At 40.2% G+C, this 22,131-nt stretch overlaps 1 protein-coding gene across 1 annotated transcript in view; it reads right to left on the bottom strand.

Moving 5' to 3' along the window:
• DCUN1D1 (defective in cullin neddylation 1 domain containing 1) overlaps positions 1 to 22,131 on the bottom strand; it is a 35,534-nt gene that overhangs the window by 9,417 nt on the left and 3,986 nt on the right. The window contains exons 2-4 of the mRNA XM_050964310.1: positions 7,708 to 7,924; positions 1,875 to 2,043; positions 1,110 to 1,240 (exon numbers count right to left, since the gene is read on the bottom strand). Coding sequence (XP_050820267.1) covers positions 1,110 to 1,240; positions 1,875 to 2,043; positions 7,708 to 7,924 — 517 coding nt within the window. The remainder of the gene's footprint in view (positions 1 to 1,109; positions 1,241 to 1,874; positions 2,044 to 7,707; positions 7,925 to 22,131) is intronic.

A 22,131-nucleotide genomic window follows, 5' to 3' on the forward strand; every position in this document is an offset into this window, starting at 1 on the left:
TGCACAAATGTGAAGTACTGTGCACATTTGTTGGTTCAAGAAACTTCCACTGGGGAAATTAATAAAAGTTTGCAAGCCGCAAATAAAATAGCTGCAGATCTTTCACTGCCCTAATTCCCCTCATAATGAAAAAAATTAATGTCCATTGTTTAACATTAAAGAGTTCAAATTACAGAAAATCAGGAAATATGAGTTGCTTTTGGAACCTTAATTGCACTGTACATATGGCCTATTTCTATTCCTGACTTTCTGATTAAATGAGTAGCTACACTGTAATAGCATAAAATGCATATAATAAAACATACAAGATGTGCATTGTAGCCCAGTTACTACTACTGTTAGAATCTAGCTTTTGCATTCCCTTATTTTAATGATTCTGCATTAACAGTTATTTCATTTACCGTAATTATTAGTAACAAACTACACCTTTTTCCCTCCCTCCAATGACTTTTTCCTAGTGAGTAGTTCTTCCACTTCACTTGGACACTCGATGTTATGACTATCAAGAGGGAAGCACTGAAATAAAATTATAGAAACTGTGCGTGTGTGCGCTCGCGCGTGCCCTGGATTGTGCTTAAGACCTTCACTGTAGATGCAATGAGAAGAAAATCTAATCATGCCCGTTATGTGGAAATTACTTGGCAATACCTCAATTGTAGTTTGCAAAAGGATTTACATGTATTTTTGGTGGTATGAGACACTTTGTGCAAGTCTCTACCTATACACAAACTCACATTTATAGTTGAAATTTAGGCTATTTGCTCATGGTTGCAAATTCTAAAAGTTTTAATTATATTTTTAGTATTAAATCATAACATGTTAACTTTAATGGGAATTTTGCACATACTATACTCTGAAGAGAAGAATGCACCTTCATGTGTTAAATTGAAACACTCAGTTCATAAGGCCACAGGAAATCTCTATGAATTTGAAAATCCGGCACTGACCTTCACGTTAGTTCTGACATCTGTCTTTTTACCACAGTGAAGCATGTTTTTATCCCACAGCTAGTCTAACTGGATCACAGTAATAGTTTCAATTACTACAGTAAGTATTAGAGACAGTTTCTAGTAACTATATCACAAGTGTTTACAATTAAGAATACATACCTAAACCCTTCTGTCCAGGATTCTTTGCAAAACTGAAAGTAAACTGATAAAAATCCTTAAATTTTCCTGGCTCTTTTAATTCTTGTTCCATTTTAGGAATCTGGGCCTTTAGTTTTTCTATGCTGTCACATCTGTATTTTAAAAAGAAAGTTTTTCTGTGTATTATTCATTTTGTCAAAATAACACACTAAATTTATTTTTAAAACCTTATCTACTACGGACAATCCTTAGTTGCTTTAATAGAGAAGGATTATGCAAACTAATTTCAGCAAGTCCGTAACAAGTCTGTTTATGTAACAATTTCAGCTGCTTTTTAAAAAAATGTTTCTTCGCATTGGCATTTGAAGAAGCCAGCTGATAATCAGATATATGTAATCTAGAATAACTAAAAATTTGTCAGAATGTTCTTAGAAAACAAAAACTAGAGCTCTGGTGCTGGGCAAAGAAATTACACTCTTAGATAAATGGCCCCAAACATTTTGGCCTTTGGGCCAAATTCTTCTTTTACTTGCTCGTTTTGTTGTAGCCAATGGGACTAGTTGCATGTTTAAAGAAAGCAGCATTTTGCCTTTTATTTGGGTTCGCTTATAACATTTGCAAAATTTATAGAAGATGTGTTTCTATATTCATAGAAGGCAGATACCAGACAAATTTTGAGAAGACATAATTCAGTTCTGAATTGCTAGAAGTGGACATTTTTTTTTTAGTTCTGGCTTTCTCCAGTATGTTACACTGCTAAGTTTCTTTTACCTGCTGCATACTTACCCTAATTCTGTCATCCCATCCATAAATTCCAGCTTTGAGAACTCACACTGTGTTGCAGCTCTGAATTTCCATGCAATGATCAGTACGCTAATACTGGCTGGGTCAAGTGCTAGGTCATCACAAAATTGCTGTATACCATCTATGCCAATTTTATTTTCATCTTGAGGATCTTTGGAATACAATAAAGATTAAAAACAAACATTAAATCTTCCATGATTTTGAAGTAGTAAGTTCCTTCACACATGAACACACAAACACATACATGCACAAAATCACCTCTGGAATAAGCCACATTAAAAGGAGATATTTAACCACTTTTTTAAAATATACACTTCAGATTCCATTTGTAAGAAAACGTTAAGGTTCGTGGCTGTTATTGGAATGAAAGCTCTGTACAGTGAAATCCTCTCTGTATCCAATGAACAGATACTGTATAGATAATGTTCTGCATTTTCATTTTTTATTGATTTTCACTGATAAATTACCAGGTTTTTTTATTAAAGGAGTTCAATTTTTACTGATTTACACCCATTTATTAATCCACTCAGTCTTTTTTCAGGTACTTATTTTTGTTAAACACAAAAGCTTTACACAATTGCTGTGTCCATCAACTCTGAGACTGAAGCAGTTCCACAGTGTAAAATACAGAACACGCACATGGTAGGGGTTGGAAAAAAATCAAGCAAGGTTAATTTCACACCCTGACTGGCTCACAAGGACATGCTTTCCCACAAATTTGCCCAATTCGATATCTCCCCTGCATGGTCCTGCTCTTGACTCAGAGATTGAGGCCCCACTGTCGCTTGGTTCCATGATATACAGTGCAGCTACTTCTTTTCATATGCCAGTCTTATCCAAACCAGTTCTTGCTCTTGTTTTACAGCCTCCGCAATTATTTTCCTGTCATGATGCTTTCACCTCTTCCAGCTCCCAGTTTGCCTCATGTAACTATGTTGCCAGGGCTTGATGTCTCCTCTCAGAGGCTATGGCTACACTTGAAACTTCAAAGAGCTGCCGAGTGTGGTCGGAGCACCAGCGCTGGGAGAGAGCTCTCCCAGCGCTGCATGTAAACCACCTCCTCATCGGGTGTAGCTTGCAGCGCTGGGAGCCGTGCTCCCAGCGCTGCGGCACTGATTACACTGAGGCTTTACAGCGCTGTATCTTGCAGCGCTCAGGGGGGTGTTTTTTTCACACCCCTGAGCGAGAAAGTTGCAGCGCTGTAAAGCGCCAGTGTAGCCAAGGCCTGAGTCTCTCAAATCAGCTCCCACCAGCCCATCGAGTCCTCGCTCCTCATCCTTGCCGCTAGGCCGCGCAGCCCAACACCCCACATCCGGATAATGGTCATATTATGGTCAACAGATCCGAGCACTCCTCTTTTTCGTAATAGGGCCGGCAGATTAGGCCAGTCTCTACCTACAATTATGATCCAGGAGAGGTATCTTACAATGCTGACACTCAGCTTGCTCCTCCAATCTTGTAGTTCTATCTCTACCTCTGCAGTCGGGTAGACCCATGTCTTCCAGGTACACGTGAAACTTTCACTGGCAAATGCCGATCTATTCTATGAGGAGACTACTCCCCACTCTGTCTGCACCCAGACTTCATCAATCCTTTCATTTCCTGTCCAGCCACTTCAGCAGTTACCTGGTAGGCTGAAGTGTGCCCCCTACTGAGGGAACGTTTCAAGTCACTTTCCGTGACTGGGCAATCCTTCTGTATATCAGCCAGTTGGCCATACCAGAAACAGAAAAATGGATTCTTCTGAGTGCCACTATCTCCTCCAGTTTCATAAGTACAGAATTGTCTACGAATTTCTCTCTCCATGCGTCTCCCCTGCCATCCCAGAGTCAGGGTTCTCTCACATTGCTCCCCTCAGAACGGTCCCTTTGACCTACACCTTCGTTCAGGTGGTTCAGCATTATCACCTTCCACATAGGTCTCTGGACTCATGATGGCCTCATTGGCAGAAGTTGGACAAAACTTCTGGAGTCCACTATGGACCCCCACAGACAAGATCCTTAGGAACTCTTCTAGAAGTATAAGGTCCATCACTTTGTCTAATGAGTTTGTGTCAGCCTGCAACCATTGTGTTGCCAGATCTCATAAACATGCTGCCACTCTAGGATGCACCCTCAGGGGAAAGGCTCTGTCCTAAACTGGTGCTGATACACTTCTGCGCACAGACCCAGTTTATCCAGAATATCTTTTACAATTTTGTATGACTGTGCCTGCTGTCAGACAAAGCTTAGTAGGCCGCCTGAGTTTCTCATCAGAAGAATAGGGCTACTGAAGACAGGCTACTTACTGTGGTCACTACCCTCTCAAGTGTGTGCAAAAATCCCTCCGGCTCAACATCTGGGCCCAACTTTGCCAGGCCTGGTACCAGTCTGGCAGAATTCTCTTCTCCAAAAACCACTCAAACCAGGTCCCTGGGGTCCACTTTTCTAGGCATTGCAGGAAATGTTCTTGCTGAGCCTGTCCAGCCTCTTGCTGTTGTTGCTGCCCTTGTAGTAGGTACAACAAAAGAGCATGCATCTGCTCCTATTGGGCCGCCAGCATGTGGACGATGTACTCCATCGTCCCAACAGAAGAAAAGAGACTCTTAATCTGTCTCTCTACACCTTGTCTTAAAAGAAGTGGGTATTTCCCTCTTTTTTCAGAGAATGGGGTTCTAAATCCTCCTTCAGGTATCATGTGTAAACATGTGTCCCCAACTCTCGCGCACCGCCTCGTGTCTGGACATGACATTGCAGAGAATTTTGCCTCCTGCACCCCCTATCTGCTGGCCACTCCCGATTCCCCATTAGCGTATTCTGTGGCTTGACCTTCTGGCCAAGTAACGTAAAAATCTAGACCCCTTCTGGGGTAGTATAAAAAAGTCCAAATAAAGATTCAAACAAGACCTCAAATTAATAGCCCTTCCACACCCTCAGGCTTCACTGTAGTTTCCTGGTTGTATCCAGCCTGTTATGCCCTTATCCATGGCTTCTGTCTGAGATACCCGTCTCCTGCGTTCCCTGTAATCTGCGTACTCGGGAAGCCACCCAGGAGAGATTCAATTGCTGCCCAGCTGATTAGCAGAGAACACACAGCCGGCAGCATGTGTTCAGGTGCTCCTCCCACCACATTGCTTCATCCTGCAGCTGCTCCTGGGACCCTCCTGCTGGCTGTGCAGAGCAGGGGGCGGTGGATGCTGATGTTAGGTGTCCCCTCCCCCCGCCTCTTAACCCCATGTCCGCAGAGCAGGGGAGGGGACACAGCCTGGTTCAGGACTCGGAGCTGTTGCGGTGAACAGTGAGTGACTAACTGCCTTTCTTAAAGAGACAGTGCACTGTTTCTGAGATTTCCCCAGCAGTGAGTTCATACAGTCTGTCTCTCTCTCACATACTCTCCCCCCACTCCCTCCTGCTGCCCATGTACCCCATCTCTGCAGAACGGGGAAGGGAAGACAACAGGGCTCAGGACAGAGCAGGAGAGCTTTCAGTGAGGGTATGTCTACATCTACAATTTTGCAGCGCTGGTTGTTACAGCTGTATTAGTACAGCTGTATAGGGCCAGCGCTGCAGAGTGGCCACACTTACAGCAACCAGCGCTGCAAGTGGTGTTAGATGTGGCCACACTGCAGCGCTGTTGGGCGGCTTCAAGGGGGGTTCGGGGAACGCGAGAGCAAACTGGGGAAGGAGACCAGCTTCGCCGCGGTTTGCTCTCGCGGTCCCCGAACCACCCTGCAAACCGCAGGGAAGGAGACCTGCTTGCACGGGGGTTCGGGGAACGCGAGAGCAAACTGGGGAAGGAGACCAGCTTCGCCGCGGTTTGCTCTCGCATTCCCCGAACCCCCCTGCAAACCGCAGGGAAGGAGACCTGCTTGCTCGGGGTTCGGGGAACGCGAGAGCAAACCGGGGAAGGAGACCAGCTTGATTACCAGAGGCTTCCTCAGGTATGCTGGGATACCTGCTTATTCCACGGAGGTCAAGAAAAGCGCTGGTAAGTGTCTACACTTGATTACCAGCACTGGATCACCAGCGCTGGATCCTCTACACCCGAGACAAAACGGGAGTACGGCCAGCGCTGCAAACAGGGAGTTGCAGCGCTGGTGATGCCCTGCAGATGTGTACATCTCCTAAGTTGCAGCGCTGTAACCCCCTCACCAGCGCTGCAACTTTGTGATGTAGACAAGCCCTGAGTGTCTTAACAAGATAGCGCACGGCGTGTCTCAGAAGCTTCCCCAGCAGCCAGCACACACACCCATGTCTGTGTCACACTCACCTCCCAACACATTTGTATTATTGTTGTTGTTACTTCTTGGTACTTCCTGCAGTGCACACATATTCTCTGAAATTTTATTCTTTCAAAGTGTGTTATTTTAGTGTTTTGACTGGTCTAAGCATATTTTTTTATATCTCTTACACTTAAATTTAATTCTTTGGTTAGGGAGTTCTAAAATGCCTAACCTGTCCTGGCTGAAGTAATTATTCCCATGGTAACTTTTTAAAAATATATATTATATCTAGGTTTTTTGTTTCTAGTGGTGGCACACATCCACACACAACTTAGTGCACATAACAAAATTTATTCCACACATGGATGGAAAAAAATTGCGGGTACTTTGCCTGTCTCCTCTATAGTCTCTCCACAACCGAGCTCCCTCAGTTTACTTATACAACTTAGCTCAACTTCCTCTATCAAGAAGGCAATTATTTCCCCTCTAGGTTAATGCAGACAAGCTCTAACTCTAGGAAAATGAAGGTAGTTCACTCCTCAATGCACACTCAAGTTCCTGGCTAAGATTGCCAATGTGGGTGCCACTTCCAATGATGGATTTTGAGACAACCAAATTGGCTCCCCCATGAAACTACTAAATTTGACATCAATCAGCTATAATTTTGGCCACTAGCCACTTGAGCTGAATTGGATATAGTAACCTAGAAGGCAAAGATTTTGTTGCCTCATTAACAAACCCAAATCATCCAGCCATGTGTCCTCTTCCCCACCCGATATTTCATAAAAAGTCAGTAGCTGGACTAGAAAAGAGGTCTTCACATTTCAAAGTGAGGTAATAACCCTTTACTGATGTAAGCCAGCAAAGACTTCAGGATAATTGTATGTGTATTACACAACGTTTATGCAAACAGCACACATCTTAAAACTAATAGAAAATGTAAAGATGACTATGCAAATCTATTTTTTTTAAACTAAAACATGAAGAATTTTTTTTAACTAGAATCTAATCTATCGCTGCAAACCCCCTCCGCCTTACTTTGTTCATTATTCAGCCCAACATTCAACTGATGACATTTTCAGTTAGGCCACAGTGGGTGTTACCAACTCTTTCCTGCCCTGTCTGTATTGGTCTCATAAAACTACAGGGTTGCTTCTGAAGTGACTCCCCGTCCTCACTCCACCTTTTTGACTGAGTGACCAACCTATATGCCATTTTATTTTGTCAAGGATTAAGTCTGGAGTGATATGTTGCCCACAAAAGAATCAATCTAAGGACGCATGGCTATCAAGGGGTCAAGTGGGTAACACTACATGAAGCTCCAAGCTTAAGCCCCAATCTTGCAAAAAACTTGCACACATGCTTAAGTCAATAGTTCATGAAGTTAAGCATGTGTGTCTTTGCAGTACTGTGGCCTTATATATATGGTATCTCTGCTTTTTTCTAGACTGGTCTTGTATTATTAGTTACATAAAAAAGTTAGTGTGTGCAGGTCAGTTTAAATTTAAATAGAGTAGCCCAGTTATAAGCATACGATGTACATGTAATCTATAAATTAGCAGCTGCAAATAAAATAATCTAAAAAGTGTAATTGTTAGAACTCACTGCACTCACCTTTGTATCTGTTATATAGCTGTTCTAACTTCTTTCTGTCCAATGATCCTTTAACGCTCTCTCGTATATAAAGTTCAGGATTTTGGAAAAAATTGTCTGTTGCAACATCTAACTTCCAGTCATTTTGAGATAGACAACTCACTGCAGTCTTTTCACTAGATTGAGTGAAGATCATAAACTGACGAACTTTATCTTTCTGTGACGATTTCAACTTGTTCTAGGAAAGTTAGAAAAGACAATACTGAGACGAAAACTGATTACTGGAAAAAATATAAAGTACCTCCAAATTCCATTACAATCTTCACAATATATTAAACTTCTCCCCCGAACAAAAATTAAACAGGCAGACCACAACTTATGCTCTTTATACTTAATACATACCTTGTTTTTCTTACAGTTGGTTATATCAAAAGATGCTTTTTAAAAAAATTACACGTGGACATATTTTTTAGGCACACGATAAGACAAACAACTGAACAGGTATAAACAGATATATTTCTATAAAACATTATTGCTGATTTCCTATGACTGCACACAAACAACATTGTGTGCAGCATAATGTTTTCTTGAAGAAGTCAGCAGTGTCTTCAGTATTCTCAACCCTGTCTGGCTGCACAATGCAAGGGTACCTTCAAATACAGATCTTCCACATAAAGGCAAAACTATCAGCTAAATCATCATACAAATCCCCATGCCAAACCATCCAGAAAATGTTAAAATGGACAATATCTCAATAGGCAATAAGTTGTAGTGATGGAGGTACAACACATGCACATACAGTTCCTATTTAAAAGGCTGATCCTTTAAAACCTATCTTGCCTAGAAGATACTGAGTTCTCAGCTTACAGCAAAAGCAATTTTTAATGTTATGTGTGACAAAGAAAGGTAACTGAAATGCATAAAATTTAAGTTGGCTGTAATTTGGAAAACTCTCATTCCTCATGCAAAAAAAAAAAATCCACCAGATGTTGACTAGTTTGCATCTTCAATTCAGATAATACTAGCATTTACAAATAGTGAAAGCTGAAAATTGAAAAATGAAACATCTTCAAACATTTATATAGTGCTTTTTGTTTTCAAAGTCCTTAACAATAATTATATAATCCCCACAATGGTTCTATGAAGTAGGTATTGTCTCTATTTTATAGAAGCAGAAACAGACTCAAAAAGGTTAAGCAACTTGCCTAAAGCAATACAGTGACAAAATTTACTCAGTAAAAAAAGCAGTAGTGAGTCTTAGGGTATGTCTTCACTACTGGCCGGATAGGCAGGCAGCGATTGATCCAGTGGGGATTCATTTATCGCGTCTAGACTAGACACGATAAATCGATCCTTGAGCGCTCTCTCATCAACTCCTGTACTCCAGCTCAGCGAGAGGCACAGACAGAGTTGACGGAGGAGCAGCAGCAGTCGACTCACCATGGTGAAGACACCATGGTAAGTTGATCTAAGTACGTCGACTTCAGCTACGTTATACATGTAGCTGAAGTTGTTTAACTTAGATCGATCCTCCCCCCTCAGTGTAGACCAGGCCTCAGAACCCAGGTCAAACTGGAGCTCATGGGGCTTGGGCTAAGGTGCTAAAAATAGCAGTACAGACATTTGGACATGGGTTGGACCCGAAATGTCTACACTTCTATTTTTAGCCCTGTGAGCTCAAGTCTGTTGACACAGGCTCTGAGACTTGCTGCTGTATGTGTATGTGGGGGGAAGGGTTGTAATTGGGGGGGGAGAGTTGCACTGTGTAGACATATCAGGGTCACAGTGAGAATTAAGGAGTTATCATGCTTAAACCAACAGACTCTCTCTCCACTTAAGTCCTAAATTAAACCAACTTCTTGAGTCCAGTAACTTATTAGGCAACATGTGATTCTGGATTCAATGATTCTGCTTTTGAGTGGGGGAGAGGACGAAAGAGTGCTTAGTATTTCAGATCAGACATTTTTACCTGAAGTACATTATAAAAATATTACCGCAGTTGTTACTGATGAAAATGGGGTCTCTTCCAGCCATTTCAATGAACCTGAATCCAATTTTAAAAACGAGTCAACATTTTCAAAGCAGAAAGCTTTCTAATCAACATGCTGAAACCTACTAGTAAAAAGTGCAGTTCTAATTTAGGAAACAAAACTCAGTTATAAAGCCCAAATTTTCATACCATGCTCACCATAGCATTATCTGATTGCCAAACTCCTTTTCAGAGCCATGGGGGGGGTGGGAACAGAAACCCAATTCCATGGTATGTTTTGTGTTCAATTACATAATTAGGAAGCACAACCAGAGCTTCAGATTCCAAATTATTCTAACTCAAAAGTCAGATCCAGTTTAATGCTGCTCAACTTCTCTTTGAGTGGATGATGTGAAAAACCAATACTCAATACACCCGCAAAAGTAGTTAACATAAGTTTGCAGCCTTGGTATTACACATTCTATTGAGTACAACAATGCACACATAAGCAAAATTTAAATATGATCTACAGTGGAGACCATTCATGCTATTACAGAAGAAAGACAATCAGCATTTCTATTTAAAACCCCTATTTGAAAGAATGAATTGCTATCTGAAAATGTTTACAGTTAAGAACTTGGCACATAGAGAATATGTTGCTTCATTCTCTCTCAGCTTTATATAAAGTTTTGCCTTAAACAAGTTTCCCATATTTTGCTCCTTTTCCCACAATGTATGTTAAAAATTAAATTTTCAGGAACAGTTGCAGACAGACAGAGAGATCAATCCATTTGAATAGGTACTGCCCAGATAATGGTAGAGTAAGTGCCCAATGTTTCAAACTGGTGAGCATCTCCTGTGAGATACTGAGCACGCTCAACTACTGAAATTAGGACTTGTAGAAGCTCAGCACATCACAGGAGGCATTCAGTGCCTTCCAGGATTGGGCTCCAAGTTTCACCCATGTACATCGAGCACAATGTGGAAGGATTACTTGTAGAGGTAAATATGCTTTTTTTTATATCAGTTTTTAAGAAAGGAAGTACAAAATTTGTAAAAGGGTGAATAAAAATAAATGTTTTTTTAATTAAAAAAATCAGATTTTTTGATAAAATGCTTTTTGAGGAAAAAACCTGCCTAAAGATAGTTTTAATTAAGAAACATTATAGCTCAAAGATATCTCATCATGGAATAGGGATTATAAATTCTAATTCTATAGTATGAGACAATATATTCATGTCATGTTTAAGAAAAGTTTTGTAAATGAGTTCCAATAGTTCATGGATTAGGGACCCAATCTTATGGTGTTCCAGGGGCTTCTGTATAGATTATTTAGGTTAATCTTTCTATCTACCCAATGGAACTCAATGCTCAGTCTAGAAAATACCATCAGAGATGCTTAGTTTTGCTGTTCTCAGACTGTGATGTGTCTCCAGAGACAATGGGCTTGTTAACAGCAACAATGTTTTTAAATAAAATAGAGAGGTGAGAAATAACAGACTTGAACCCTATTGTCCCTCTGCAAGTTTTTGTACACAGAGTCAATCCCTTACCTCTCTCTAAAAGTGCAAAGATTCAAAAGTTGAATGAATAGAAGATTGTTGGTGGTGGAATAGATCTGGACAAGGAGAAGTCTGGAGATAAATGTGAGAAGGGAGGGACAGCCTGTAGAAAAGAAAGTGAAACTGTTTGAGCAGCACAGTCCACAAGCCTTGAGGTATTTCTGAGTGTAGCCTTCATTGATTTGAGATCTACCATACGATTTCTAACTAAAAGGGAAAACCAATAATGGCAGCAGGCCGTAAAAGAGACCCAGTTTGGGAATAAGAACCATTCAAGGAATGTTTGTTTGCTGATGATGTTTTAAAGAAAGTCCCACCAGTGAACTGGTGGAAGTCACTTAAGCACTTGGATTCAGAGACTGCTGAAGTGATGTCACTTTTAACAGCAGTAGCTTCTTCTGCAAGTGTAGAAAGAATATTTTCTTCCTTTGGATTAATTCATTCCAACTGAGAAATCGTTTGGGACCTGAAAAAGCAAGAAAGCTTGGTTTTCTTTTCCAGATAATGAACAAACAGGAAAGTGAAGGTGAAGACGACTGAGTTAACTGCAGAAGCCAGTATTTAAAGTTTCTCATGTTGACCTGGCTGACACAGTCGATTTAATTTTTTGTTGGTTTTTTTTTTTTAATTATTTCATTTAACTATTTTAGTTTAAAACAATTTTATCAAAAACAAACCTGATTTTAAAAAACTTAAATGTTTAACTACATTCAAAAATTCATATACTTGTTTTGTTAAAATATTATATGTTTGCAGTTGGAGAAAAAAATCCAGAATACATAAAGTTGTTGTTTTAGTTAAATAAAACAATTTAAATGTCCGTCTGGTGATGTTCTCCTACTAATACAGCACTGCAAGAAAATCCTCCAAATACTAATGATTAACCTGTTGAATTGGAAATAGTTCACCTCCCAATGACTTCATAAATATCTGCTTCAATTTACTTTTGGTAAATGAAATGACCAATCATTCATTTTCTGATATAGCTGTAAAACTAATCTGAAAAAAATTCAAAATAAATCACTTTAAAAATGTATAGTGTGTACCTTCTAAAAATAAAGCCTACATCTATCTCTGAATTGTGAATAATATGTATTAAGGTTATAACAACCAACAAGAATGCACTTTTATGTAGAAATCTATGATTAAATTGAGTCTTCCTGACTAATTTTTAAATCAAATCCACCCTTTTGTAATATTACATATATAATATGCTGTGGAAAGTACTGAAAAAAACCCTAGAAACCAAGATGGCAACTCCAAATCTGTGCATTCTTCCCTCCCCATTAGTAATACAAGAAAGGTTATAGGTATTCGCCCGTATCAATTAAGGCTGCAATCCTGCAAATAATTCCACACACTCAGGCCAATGTTCCCATATGAAGTCAGTTATAAGACTGGGCAATCAGATGGTAAACTCTTCAGGACTGGAGTCTTTACTCACTATGTAAAGTACCTTGCACACTTATGATAATTTTAACATTTGTATTTGTAAGTCAAATATTTTTAAATACAAAAATCACAGGGAAGATACTTTATATGCTCTGTACCAGGGCCGGCTTTAGGCCGATTCGCCCGATTCCCCAGAATTGGACCCCGTGCCAGCGCCTAAGAGGGCCCCGCGCCGGTGCCTTTTTAATTTTTACTCACTCGGCGATGCTGCAGGTCTTCGGCAGTGGGTCCTTGAGTGCCACCAAGGACCTGGAGCAAGTGAAGGACCCGCTGCCGAAGTGCTGCCAAAGACAAGGAGTGTCGCCGGGTGAGTACAATTCAGGGCCCGCACTTGCTAAAGCTGGCCCTGCTCTCTACCATGCAATCCCTACAAGGTTCGATGGAAGATCCCAAGAGTAATGATATAAAAAGAAAAGGGAGGTCAGGGGTAAGCTTAGCAAGGGCTTCAACGGGAATGCAGTGAATTACAGAAAAAGGTAAAAAAAAAACCACAGCAATTTACTAGGTAAAAAAATTGTAGCTTAAATTGGTTTTACTGTATAGTTTTAATATATGCCTATATGTGTTTCATTCATTCAGAATTTTCCTATATCAAAGGATGACCTAAATGTTAGTAACAATTCAGTGCCTTTTAAATAAAACTAGAACAGATTAATTTTTAACAGATTAATAAAAGCTGTGTTACAATTAATTTCTAATCCATTTTCTCTCTTACAGAATATTTCATTATTAGAATTATTTAATATCCATTTTTTCTGATTATGTCACCACGGAGCTTATTTCTGGTGGCATATCTGTGATTCCTTCTATCACCTCAAAGGCCCTGTACATTGGAGGAGCCTTTCCCCAAAAGCTGCCATACTCTGTTAACATTGATTGGGCAGCTCTCCTAAAGCCTGCTGGTGTGGGACTGCAAGAGATAAGATTATTGCCACGTTTTTAATATCTTGTTACAGCTCATATTTGGCTACACTAAAAATAAGCCACATCTCAAGTGGCAACAGGCTCCAAAGCATATTGCACTTTTTAAAAATATTTAGAGAAGCTGAGTTTCAAGAGACTTATTTTAAAATGCTCAACAGAGAGGCTACTGCACCCTATAGCCTTTCCTGTATTTAACTAGAGACAGATACAATACTTGCTACCCCAGTTCAGGTTAGCTAACATGCCTCTTCCTCAACTTGAAGGGAACATACTAGTAACATGAAGTCAGTTAAACAAAAGTCTGTCTGCTATCATTGTTGGAATAAAAAAAAGCCAGTGAAAAGTGAGATAAATGAATAGACTGAATGTTCTTATACATTCTATCAGCCTCTGGATAAAGAGAAAAATACAAACTCAGGTCTTTGGAGACCATTCCTTTTGATCACAAATTTATGTGATGAGCACAATATAAGAACCTAGATAGATGTTTATGCATAACACTGAAAATTCTGAAACAAATCTCTTGTCTGTGTAGAACAGGGGTGTCAAAACAGCCCACAAGTTCCATGTGGCGCCGAGAACCCTGTTCTTTAGCCTGCAGCTTCCTCTGACATGAAAGACAATCTAGCCTAGAGGGAGCCACTAAGCAGGAAACTCATGCCTGACCACACAGATGCCTGTGAAAACTGCCACTGCTTGGGAGGAGCAGGAGGACACAAGTAACACCACAAAGCCTGGCACAGAGAAGTTCTTTTCTAGCCTCGCCTTCCTCTTCTCTATCCATCTCTCCCAGCCCCTTAGCACTGGGCTCAGGGACATGACATCTTCTCCACTTCACTCCCTAGTACCTCCTGCCTCCAAAGAACAGGATGAAGATGATAATTTCCTAAAAGAGGGTACGAAAAGAGAGAAATTCCCCCAGAGGAAAGGGGGAAGAATGAAAAAAGTCTTATTTATGAATTCTAAGTGAACACATTTTCTTTAAACACAGTATTTAACTTCACTAATGAGACACATTATGAAACTGCACGAGACTGCAAAATTTACTTATCATTTTTGATGATAATGAATTTTTGCTCCTGCTCCCAACAAAAAAATGAGTTTGACACCCCTGGTCTAGTTCGACAGTGTCTGACACTGGCCAACACTATACTGCTTCAGAGAAAGATATAAAAGCTCTATAATACATTTAATTGGGCAATATTTTCTAATTATTTCTCTTCTCTGGCCCCTTGACAGTCATCAGCCTCACCAATCCTTATATAACATAAAGCTGCTAAGATCAATTTGCCCATTCTGACCATGTCACTACTCTCTCTTTGAATCCCTCCAAGCGCTCTCTAATTTCAACCGCATCAAATTCAAACTTCTTGTCCTAACCTTCAAAGCCATTCAAGACTGTGGCCATATTTGGAAGTCAAAACCTAGTGAGGATAATAGGAAGGCACACAAATTCTGGCAAGTTAAGCATAAAAGTATAACAATGCAAGCCAAGAAAGAAGTTGAGAAGTAACATGCTAAAGACACAAAAGATAACAGTAAGCATTTTTTAAAGTACTTAGTAAGCAGGAAGCTTGCCAAACAGTCAGTGGGGCCACTAGACAACATAGGTGCTAAGGAAGCACTCAAGAAAAACAAGGACATTGCAAAGAAGCTAAATGATTTTTTTGTATTGGTCTTTGCTGCAGAGGATGTGGGGAAGATACCCACATCAGACCTATTCTTTTAGGGCAACAAATCTGAAGTACATACATGAACAGGTCAGAAGAAGAGGTTTTAGAACTGATAAATTAAACTGTAATAAGTCACCAAGATCAGATGGTATTAACATAAGAGTTCTGAAGGAACTCAAATACAAAACTGAAGAACTAACTGTACTATAACATAACCTATCAATCACTGAAACAAGTCTCTGTACCAGATGACCGGAAAGTAATGCCAATTTTTAAAAAGGGCTCCAAAAGTGAGCCTAATAATTACAAGCCAGTGAGCCTAACTTCAGTACTAGGCAAATTTCTAGAAACTATAGTAAAAAACAGAATTATCAGACACGGATGTACAAAACTGTCGGGGGAAGAGTCAACACTGCTTTTGTGAAGGGAAGTCATGCCTCACCAATCTATTAACATTCTTTGAGAGTTTTAACACTCATGTGGATAAGGGTAATTCAGTCAAGACAGCATACTTGGAATTGCCAAAAGCCTTTGATAAGATCCCTTATCCAAGACTTTTAAGGAAACTAAATAGTCATAGGAGAACAAGGTAGGTGCTCTAATGGATCAGTAACCAGTTAAAATATAAGAAGCAAAGGGTAAAAATAAACAGTCAGTTTTCATAATGGAGAGAGTTAAGCAGCAGGGGCCCCAAGGATCTGTATGGGACCTGTGCTGTTCAATTTTCATTAATGATCTGGAAAAGTGAGTGAACAGTAAAGTGGCAAAGTTTGCAGGTGATACAAAACTATTCAAGATAGTTATGTCCAAAGCTGACAGTGAAGAGTTACACGGGGATATCTTAAAACTGGGTGACCAGGCAACAAAATGGCTGTGAAATTCAACACTGATAAGTGCAAAATAATGCACATTACAAAAAAATAATCCCAACTACAATTGTAATTAGCCATTACCATTCAAGAAAGATCTTGGAATCATCGTGGATAGTTCTCTGCAAATTTCAGCTTAATGTGCAGCAGCAGTCAAAAAGGCTGGCAATAATATTTGTGAACTCATGGATGATAGGAGAGGTCCTGAAAGACTGGAGAAGGGCTAACATAGTGCCCCATCTTTTAAAAGTGGAAAAAGGGGGAGCCAGGGAACTACAGACCAGTCAGCCTGACCTCGATATCTGGGAAGCTACTAGAGCAAGGGTAGGCAACCTATGGCACACATGCCAAAGGCAGCACGCAAGCTGATTTTCAGTGGCACTCACACTGCCCGGGTCCTGGCCACCGGTTCAGGGGGCTCTGCATTGTAATTTAATTTTAAATGAAGCTTCTTAATCATTTTAAAAACCTTATTTACTTTACATACAACAATAGTTTAGTTATATATTATAGACTTATAGAAAGTCACCTTCTAAAAACGTTAAAATGTATTACTGGAACACAAAACCTTAAATCAGAGTAAATAAATGAAGATTCGGCACACCACTTCTGAAAGGTTGCCAACCCCTGTACTAGAGCAATGTATAAAACATCCAATTTGCAAGTACCTAGAGGATGAAAGGGTAATTGCTAGCAGCCAGCATGGATTTACTATGGACAAATCATGCCAAACCAGCTTGATTTCCTCCTTTGACAAGGTAACTGGTTTGGTGGATATGGGGAATACAGTGGACATAATATACCTAGACTTCAGCAAGGCTTTTGACACAGTTCCACATGATACTCTATTAAGTAAGCTGGAGAAATGCAGGTTCTGCGGAACTACCAGTAAGTGAATATATAATTGGTTAAACAATTGCAAACAAAAAGTAACTATTCATGGAATATTGTCAGTTTGGAGGAAGGTCTCAAGTGGGGTTCCACAGGGATCTGTTCTGGATCCAGTGTTATTTAACATCTTTATTAATGACCTGGATGTAGGAATAAAGAGCATACTGATCAAATCTGCAGATGACAAGCTAGGTATGTTTGCTAACATTTTGAGGCTAAAGCTAAAATTCAAAGGGATCTTGATAAACTGGAGAACTGGGTGACAGACAACAAAATGAAATTCAACAAAAACAAATGTAAGGTGCTACACTTAGGGAAGAAAAACTAAATGCACAAACACAGAATAACGGGCTTCATAGCAGCAATGCTGGGAAGGATCTGGGAGATGTGGTGCATCACAATCTCAACAAGAGTCAACAATGCGATGCTGTTGCAAAAAAGGCAAATACAATTTTAGATTGCATTAACAACCCAAATCACGGGAGGTGATAGTACCTCTCTACTCGGCTCAGCTGGAGTACTGTCTCCAATTTTGAAAGGATGTAGAGAAACTGGAAAGGATCGAGAGACAAGTGATAAAGATGATCAAAGGGATGGAATGTAAGCCATATGAGCAAATGTTGAAGGAGCGGGGTATGTTTAGTTTGGAAAAGAGGAGATTAAGGGGGGACACGATAGCAGTATTCAAATACTTGAAAGGCTGCCATAAAAAAAAAGATGGAGAAAAGTTGCTCTATCTTGCCACAAGAGGGCAGGACAAGAGGCAACGAGAACAAACTACAGCATAGCAGATTTAGATTAAATCTCAGGAAAAATTTCCTAACGGTAAGAACAGTAGGACAATGGAACAGACGGCCTAGGGAGATTGTGGAAGCTCCGTCACTGGATGTTTTCAAAAGGAGGCAGGATAGCCATCTGTTTTGGATGGTTTAGATATGACAAATCCTGCATCTTGCCAGGGGGTTAGACTAGATGACCCTTGCCGTCTCTTCTAACCCTGTGGTTCTAAGATTAGAGGTGCTCATTTTAGAAAAGAGACAATTAAGAGGGGATATGACAGAAGTCTATAAAATCAAGAATGCTGTGGAAAAAGTGACTAGAGAAGTGTTATTTAACCTTTCCCACAATACAAAAGATCACCTAATTAAATTAACAGACAGCAGGTTTTAATACAAACAAGGGAAAGCACTTTTTACACATCACTCAATTAACCTGTGGAATTCATTGCCATGGTATGCTGTGATGGCCAAAAGCATAACTGGGTTCAAAAAACCAGGTAAGTTCATGTAGGATAAGTCCACTGATGGCTATTAGCCAACATGGTCAGGGATGTAACCCCATGCTCACACTGACCCTACATCTCTGACTTCCAGAAGCCAGGAGGGAAAGATAGGGGTGGATCGGTCCAAAACTGCCCTGTTCTGTACGTGCCCCCCAAAGCTCTGGTACTGGCCACTGTCAAAGAAAGGATACTGGCTAGATGGACCATTGGTCTGACCCTGTATGGCAGTTCTGATCTTCATCCTTTATCAACTCATTTCTTGTCATGTGACCCGGCTCCCATCTCCTTCCTTCCCCACACTGAAACACAGCACACAGATCATGTCTTCTTGTGTGTTTATATAGCTCTTTGAATGATGGGAACTTAGATCTTAGTTGTTGCTCTGGGGAACTATGGCAATACAAAAAACTTTTTTAAAATAGTTCCCAGAGCCACCCACTCACCACCACCCTCATATATCGGACTTAAACATTTGCCGAACACATAATAGTTAGATCACTAAATAAAGATGAGGGGCCCCGCTGCCCAAGTCAACATCCCTTCTTCCATGCTGCTTAGAAATGGAAGCATGGACTTCTTTCCAGTACGCTGCCCCTGGAATTTACCCAGAGGTTGTGTGTAGTCTCCAGCTATTTGACATCTGATCAATTTGAAGAATTCCCACCCCAAATCCCTCTGGCTTCCAGAAGGTAGAGAGTATTTGTTCGCTTACCATCTCCACCAAACCAATATTCTGGCCCAGGCGTGATGGGAGTCTCCGCTATTCCAATCTCTTCCCAGTGTCACATTTTGGATGCCTACCTCTTCTTGTCAGTTTCACAACTACCCACAGGGATCCCAACAGCCGCAATGAACACTCATAAAACTTTAGCCAGTTGTCAATCTGCAGCTTAGAAAAGCTCATAGAAACAGAGGCACTGGAACTTATTTAGAGGTTACATCTTTAACTATAATATTTTAATATCTTTATTAGGTCTCAAATTAGGGCCTAAAAAATTCACATAGATGCACTGCATAGGAATCTTTTCCAAGTAAGTAGCATCAACTTCTGCAGAATCTTGGCTTGCATTTTAGAAAAAAATCAGTTATAATGTTAAGGGTACATAAACTGCCTGTAAACCCTACAGAGTAATCTGCATGCAGGAGAGCCTCTTACACTCCAGTGACTTCATGTCAAACACTGAATAACCTGAAGGCACTGTATGCAGACATTAGCATCGGCAGGTACGATCACCTTTTAGTTCTGGGGTCCTGATTTGTGAAATGTTTGTGTGCACCCTAATGGGAGTATTCTTATGGTCATAACAGCATTTCTTCACTTTTCTCTAGAATTAAAAACATTCAGTGTTGTGTTACATCTGTCAAAAGAATGCATCAGACACTTGCAAATAACCATAAGTGTTCTTGTCTGTGTTTATTAACATTTATAACCGGTAAAACATAAAAAGCAAAACCTGATCAAGGTGTATTTTATTCATCATATTTGTTGAGAGCATAAAAACTGATCACAGAAGTATTTATTACCACAACAAGCTATGAATTTACTGAGGAATAATATACGCATCTAGTGCCATGGCATATGGGTGCATGGCAAATTAAAGACAAATGCAAAGTCCAAGTTAAAGTGTAGCAATACCAAAAATCAATCCCCACAGTATTTTCTGTACTAACAACAGTCATATCCTGCTAGTCAATAATAATAGTCATAACCTGATAATCACCGTCTCTTCTCTGGTGGTTTGGGGAAAGGAAGATAAAAGGAAGAGAGCAAGGACACTTTTTTAAAAAAACAAACAAACAAACTGTATTTTAAGTGAAATAAGATCCATTCACTTTCAATTCAGCAACACAAGAATTAAACGTTCACAAGGTCCAGCAACACAAACCACTCAAAGAATGGGTGTGAACACCAGCAAGGTTATCTTGAAGTTTTCTGACATTCCTTGATTTGTTTTACAAATTTAAGGTTATTTCAATTAATGCATGTGTGTAACTGGATAATCTTTCATGGCAATTTATACAATTCTTACCTACCTAAACAAGAGACTGTAATAGCTCTGAGAGTCACTGAGGTAATTCTGAGTTAGGGCCAGTCTTCACTAGCAATGTTATAGCGCTGCCGCGGCAGCACTTTAACATGGCTACGTAGTCGTGGCATAGCACTGGGAGAGAGCTCTCCCAGCGCTGTAAAAAAGCCACCTCCACGAGGGGCATAGCTCCCAGAGCTGTAGCAGTCTACACTGCCATGTTACAGCGCTGAAACTTGCAGCACTCGGGGGGTGTTATTTCACACCCTGGAGCCAGGAAGTTGCAGCGCTGTAAAGTGCCAGTGTAGACAAGCCCTTAATCTAGCAGGCAGAGTAAGTGCTGAATTCAGTCCTTTTTCACTTTTGCCCTAAAAGCAGGTGCACAATAACACTATAATAGTTGTTTTGCACCCATAACTCTGGTCCAGCCTAGAAGCATCTATACAGCCCTATAGGGCTGCTTCCACAGGACACACTTTCACCAGGAGTGCAAGAATGTGGATAGAGAATCAAGGGTGGACTACACACTAAATCACACAACGCTCTGACAGAAGCCCCTATTCCTGAACAATCTTAAGATAGCTCTTGTGAAAAGGAACTATATAAACATGAATCCAATGGACTCTTTGGAAACCTGAGAAAGGACAAAGTTATATATCCTTTGGCCATCTCTTTATTAAGATACAGATGAAGTGGCCTGAAATGATCCTAAATGCAGATGCTAAAGCTACAAATATTACTTTAGGAAAATAAGCTGGGTTTAAATTTGATGTGCAAGCAATAATCTATTATACACACAAATATTCACCATATAGGTACCAAATAGCCGTATGAAACAATCATCTTACAACTTACAGGGTGATATTAAACTGTATAATGATGCCATGAACCAAAACAAGATATTACAGAAGATAATGTCAAACATTAAGAATTTCAAGTATCAGAGGGGAAGCCATGTTAGTCTGGATCCGTAAAAGCAGCAAAGAATCCTGTGGCACCTTATAGACTAACAGACATTTTACACAAATCACAATATCTGATTTGTGTCCGTTTATCCTTTTCCATAGCGACTGTCCAGTTTGGCCGATGTACATAGCAGAGGGGCATTGCTGGCATATGATGGCATATATTACATTGGTGGACATGCAAGTGAATGAACCAGTGATGGTGTGGATGATCTGTGATGGTGTCGCTGGTGTAGATATGTGGGCAGAGTTGGAATCGAGGTTTGTTGCATGGATTGGTTCCTGAGCTAGAGTTCCTATGGTGCGGTGTGCAGTTACTAGTGATATTAGGAATGGCAATATACAACAACCTGTAGGAGAACACTTCAACCTCCCTGGCCACACTATAGCAGACCTTAAGGAGGCCATCCTGCAGCAAAAAAACTTCAGGACCAGACTTCAAAGAGAAACTGCTGAGCTTCAGTTCATCTGCAAATTTGACACCATCAGCTCAGGATTAAACAAAGACTGTGAATGGCTTGCCAATTACAAAACCAGTTTCTCCTCCCTTGGTTTTCACACCTCAACTGCTAGAACAGGGCTTCATCCTCCCTGATTGAACTAACCTCATTATCTCTAGCTTGCCTGCATATATATACCTGCTCCTGGAAATTTCCACTACATGCATCCGACGAAGTGGGTATTCACCCACAAAAGCTCATGCTCCAAAACATCTGTTAGTCTATAAAGTGCCACAGGATTCTTTGCTGCTTTTAAGAATTTCAAGTTGTACAAGAATTTCAGTTTCCTGTTGCTGCAAGAAGTTTGTCATAATCAACTATATATTTACCA

Source organism: Gopherus flavomarginatus, chromosome 8 (assembly GCF_025201925.1).
Source record: "Gopherus flavomarginatus isolate rGopFla2 chromosome 8, rGopFla2.mat.asm, whole genome shotgun sequence".
Classification (NCBI taxonomy): domain Eukaryota; kingdom Metazoa; phylum Chordata; order Testudines; family Testudinidae; genus Gopherus; species Gopherus flavomarginatus.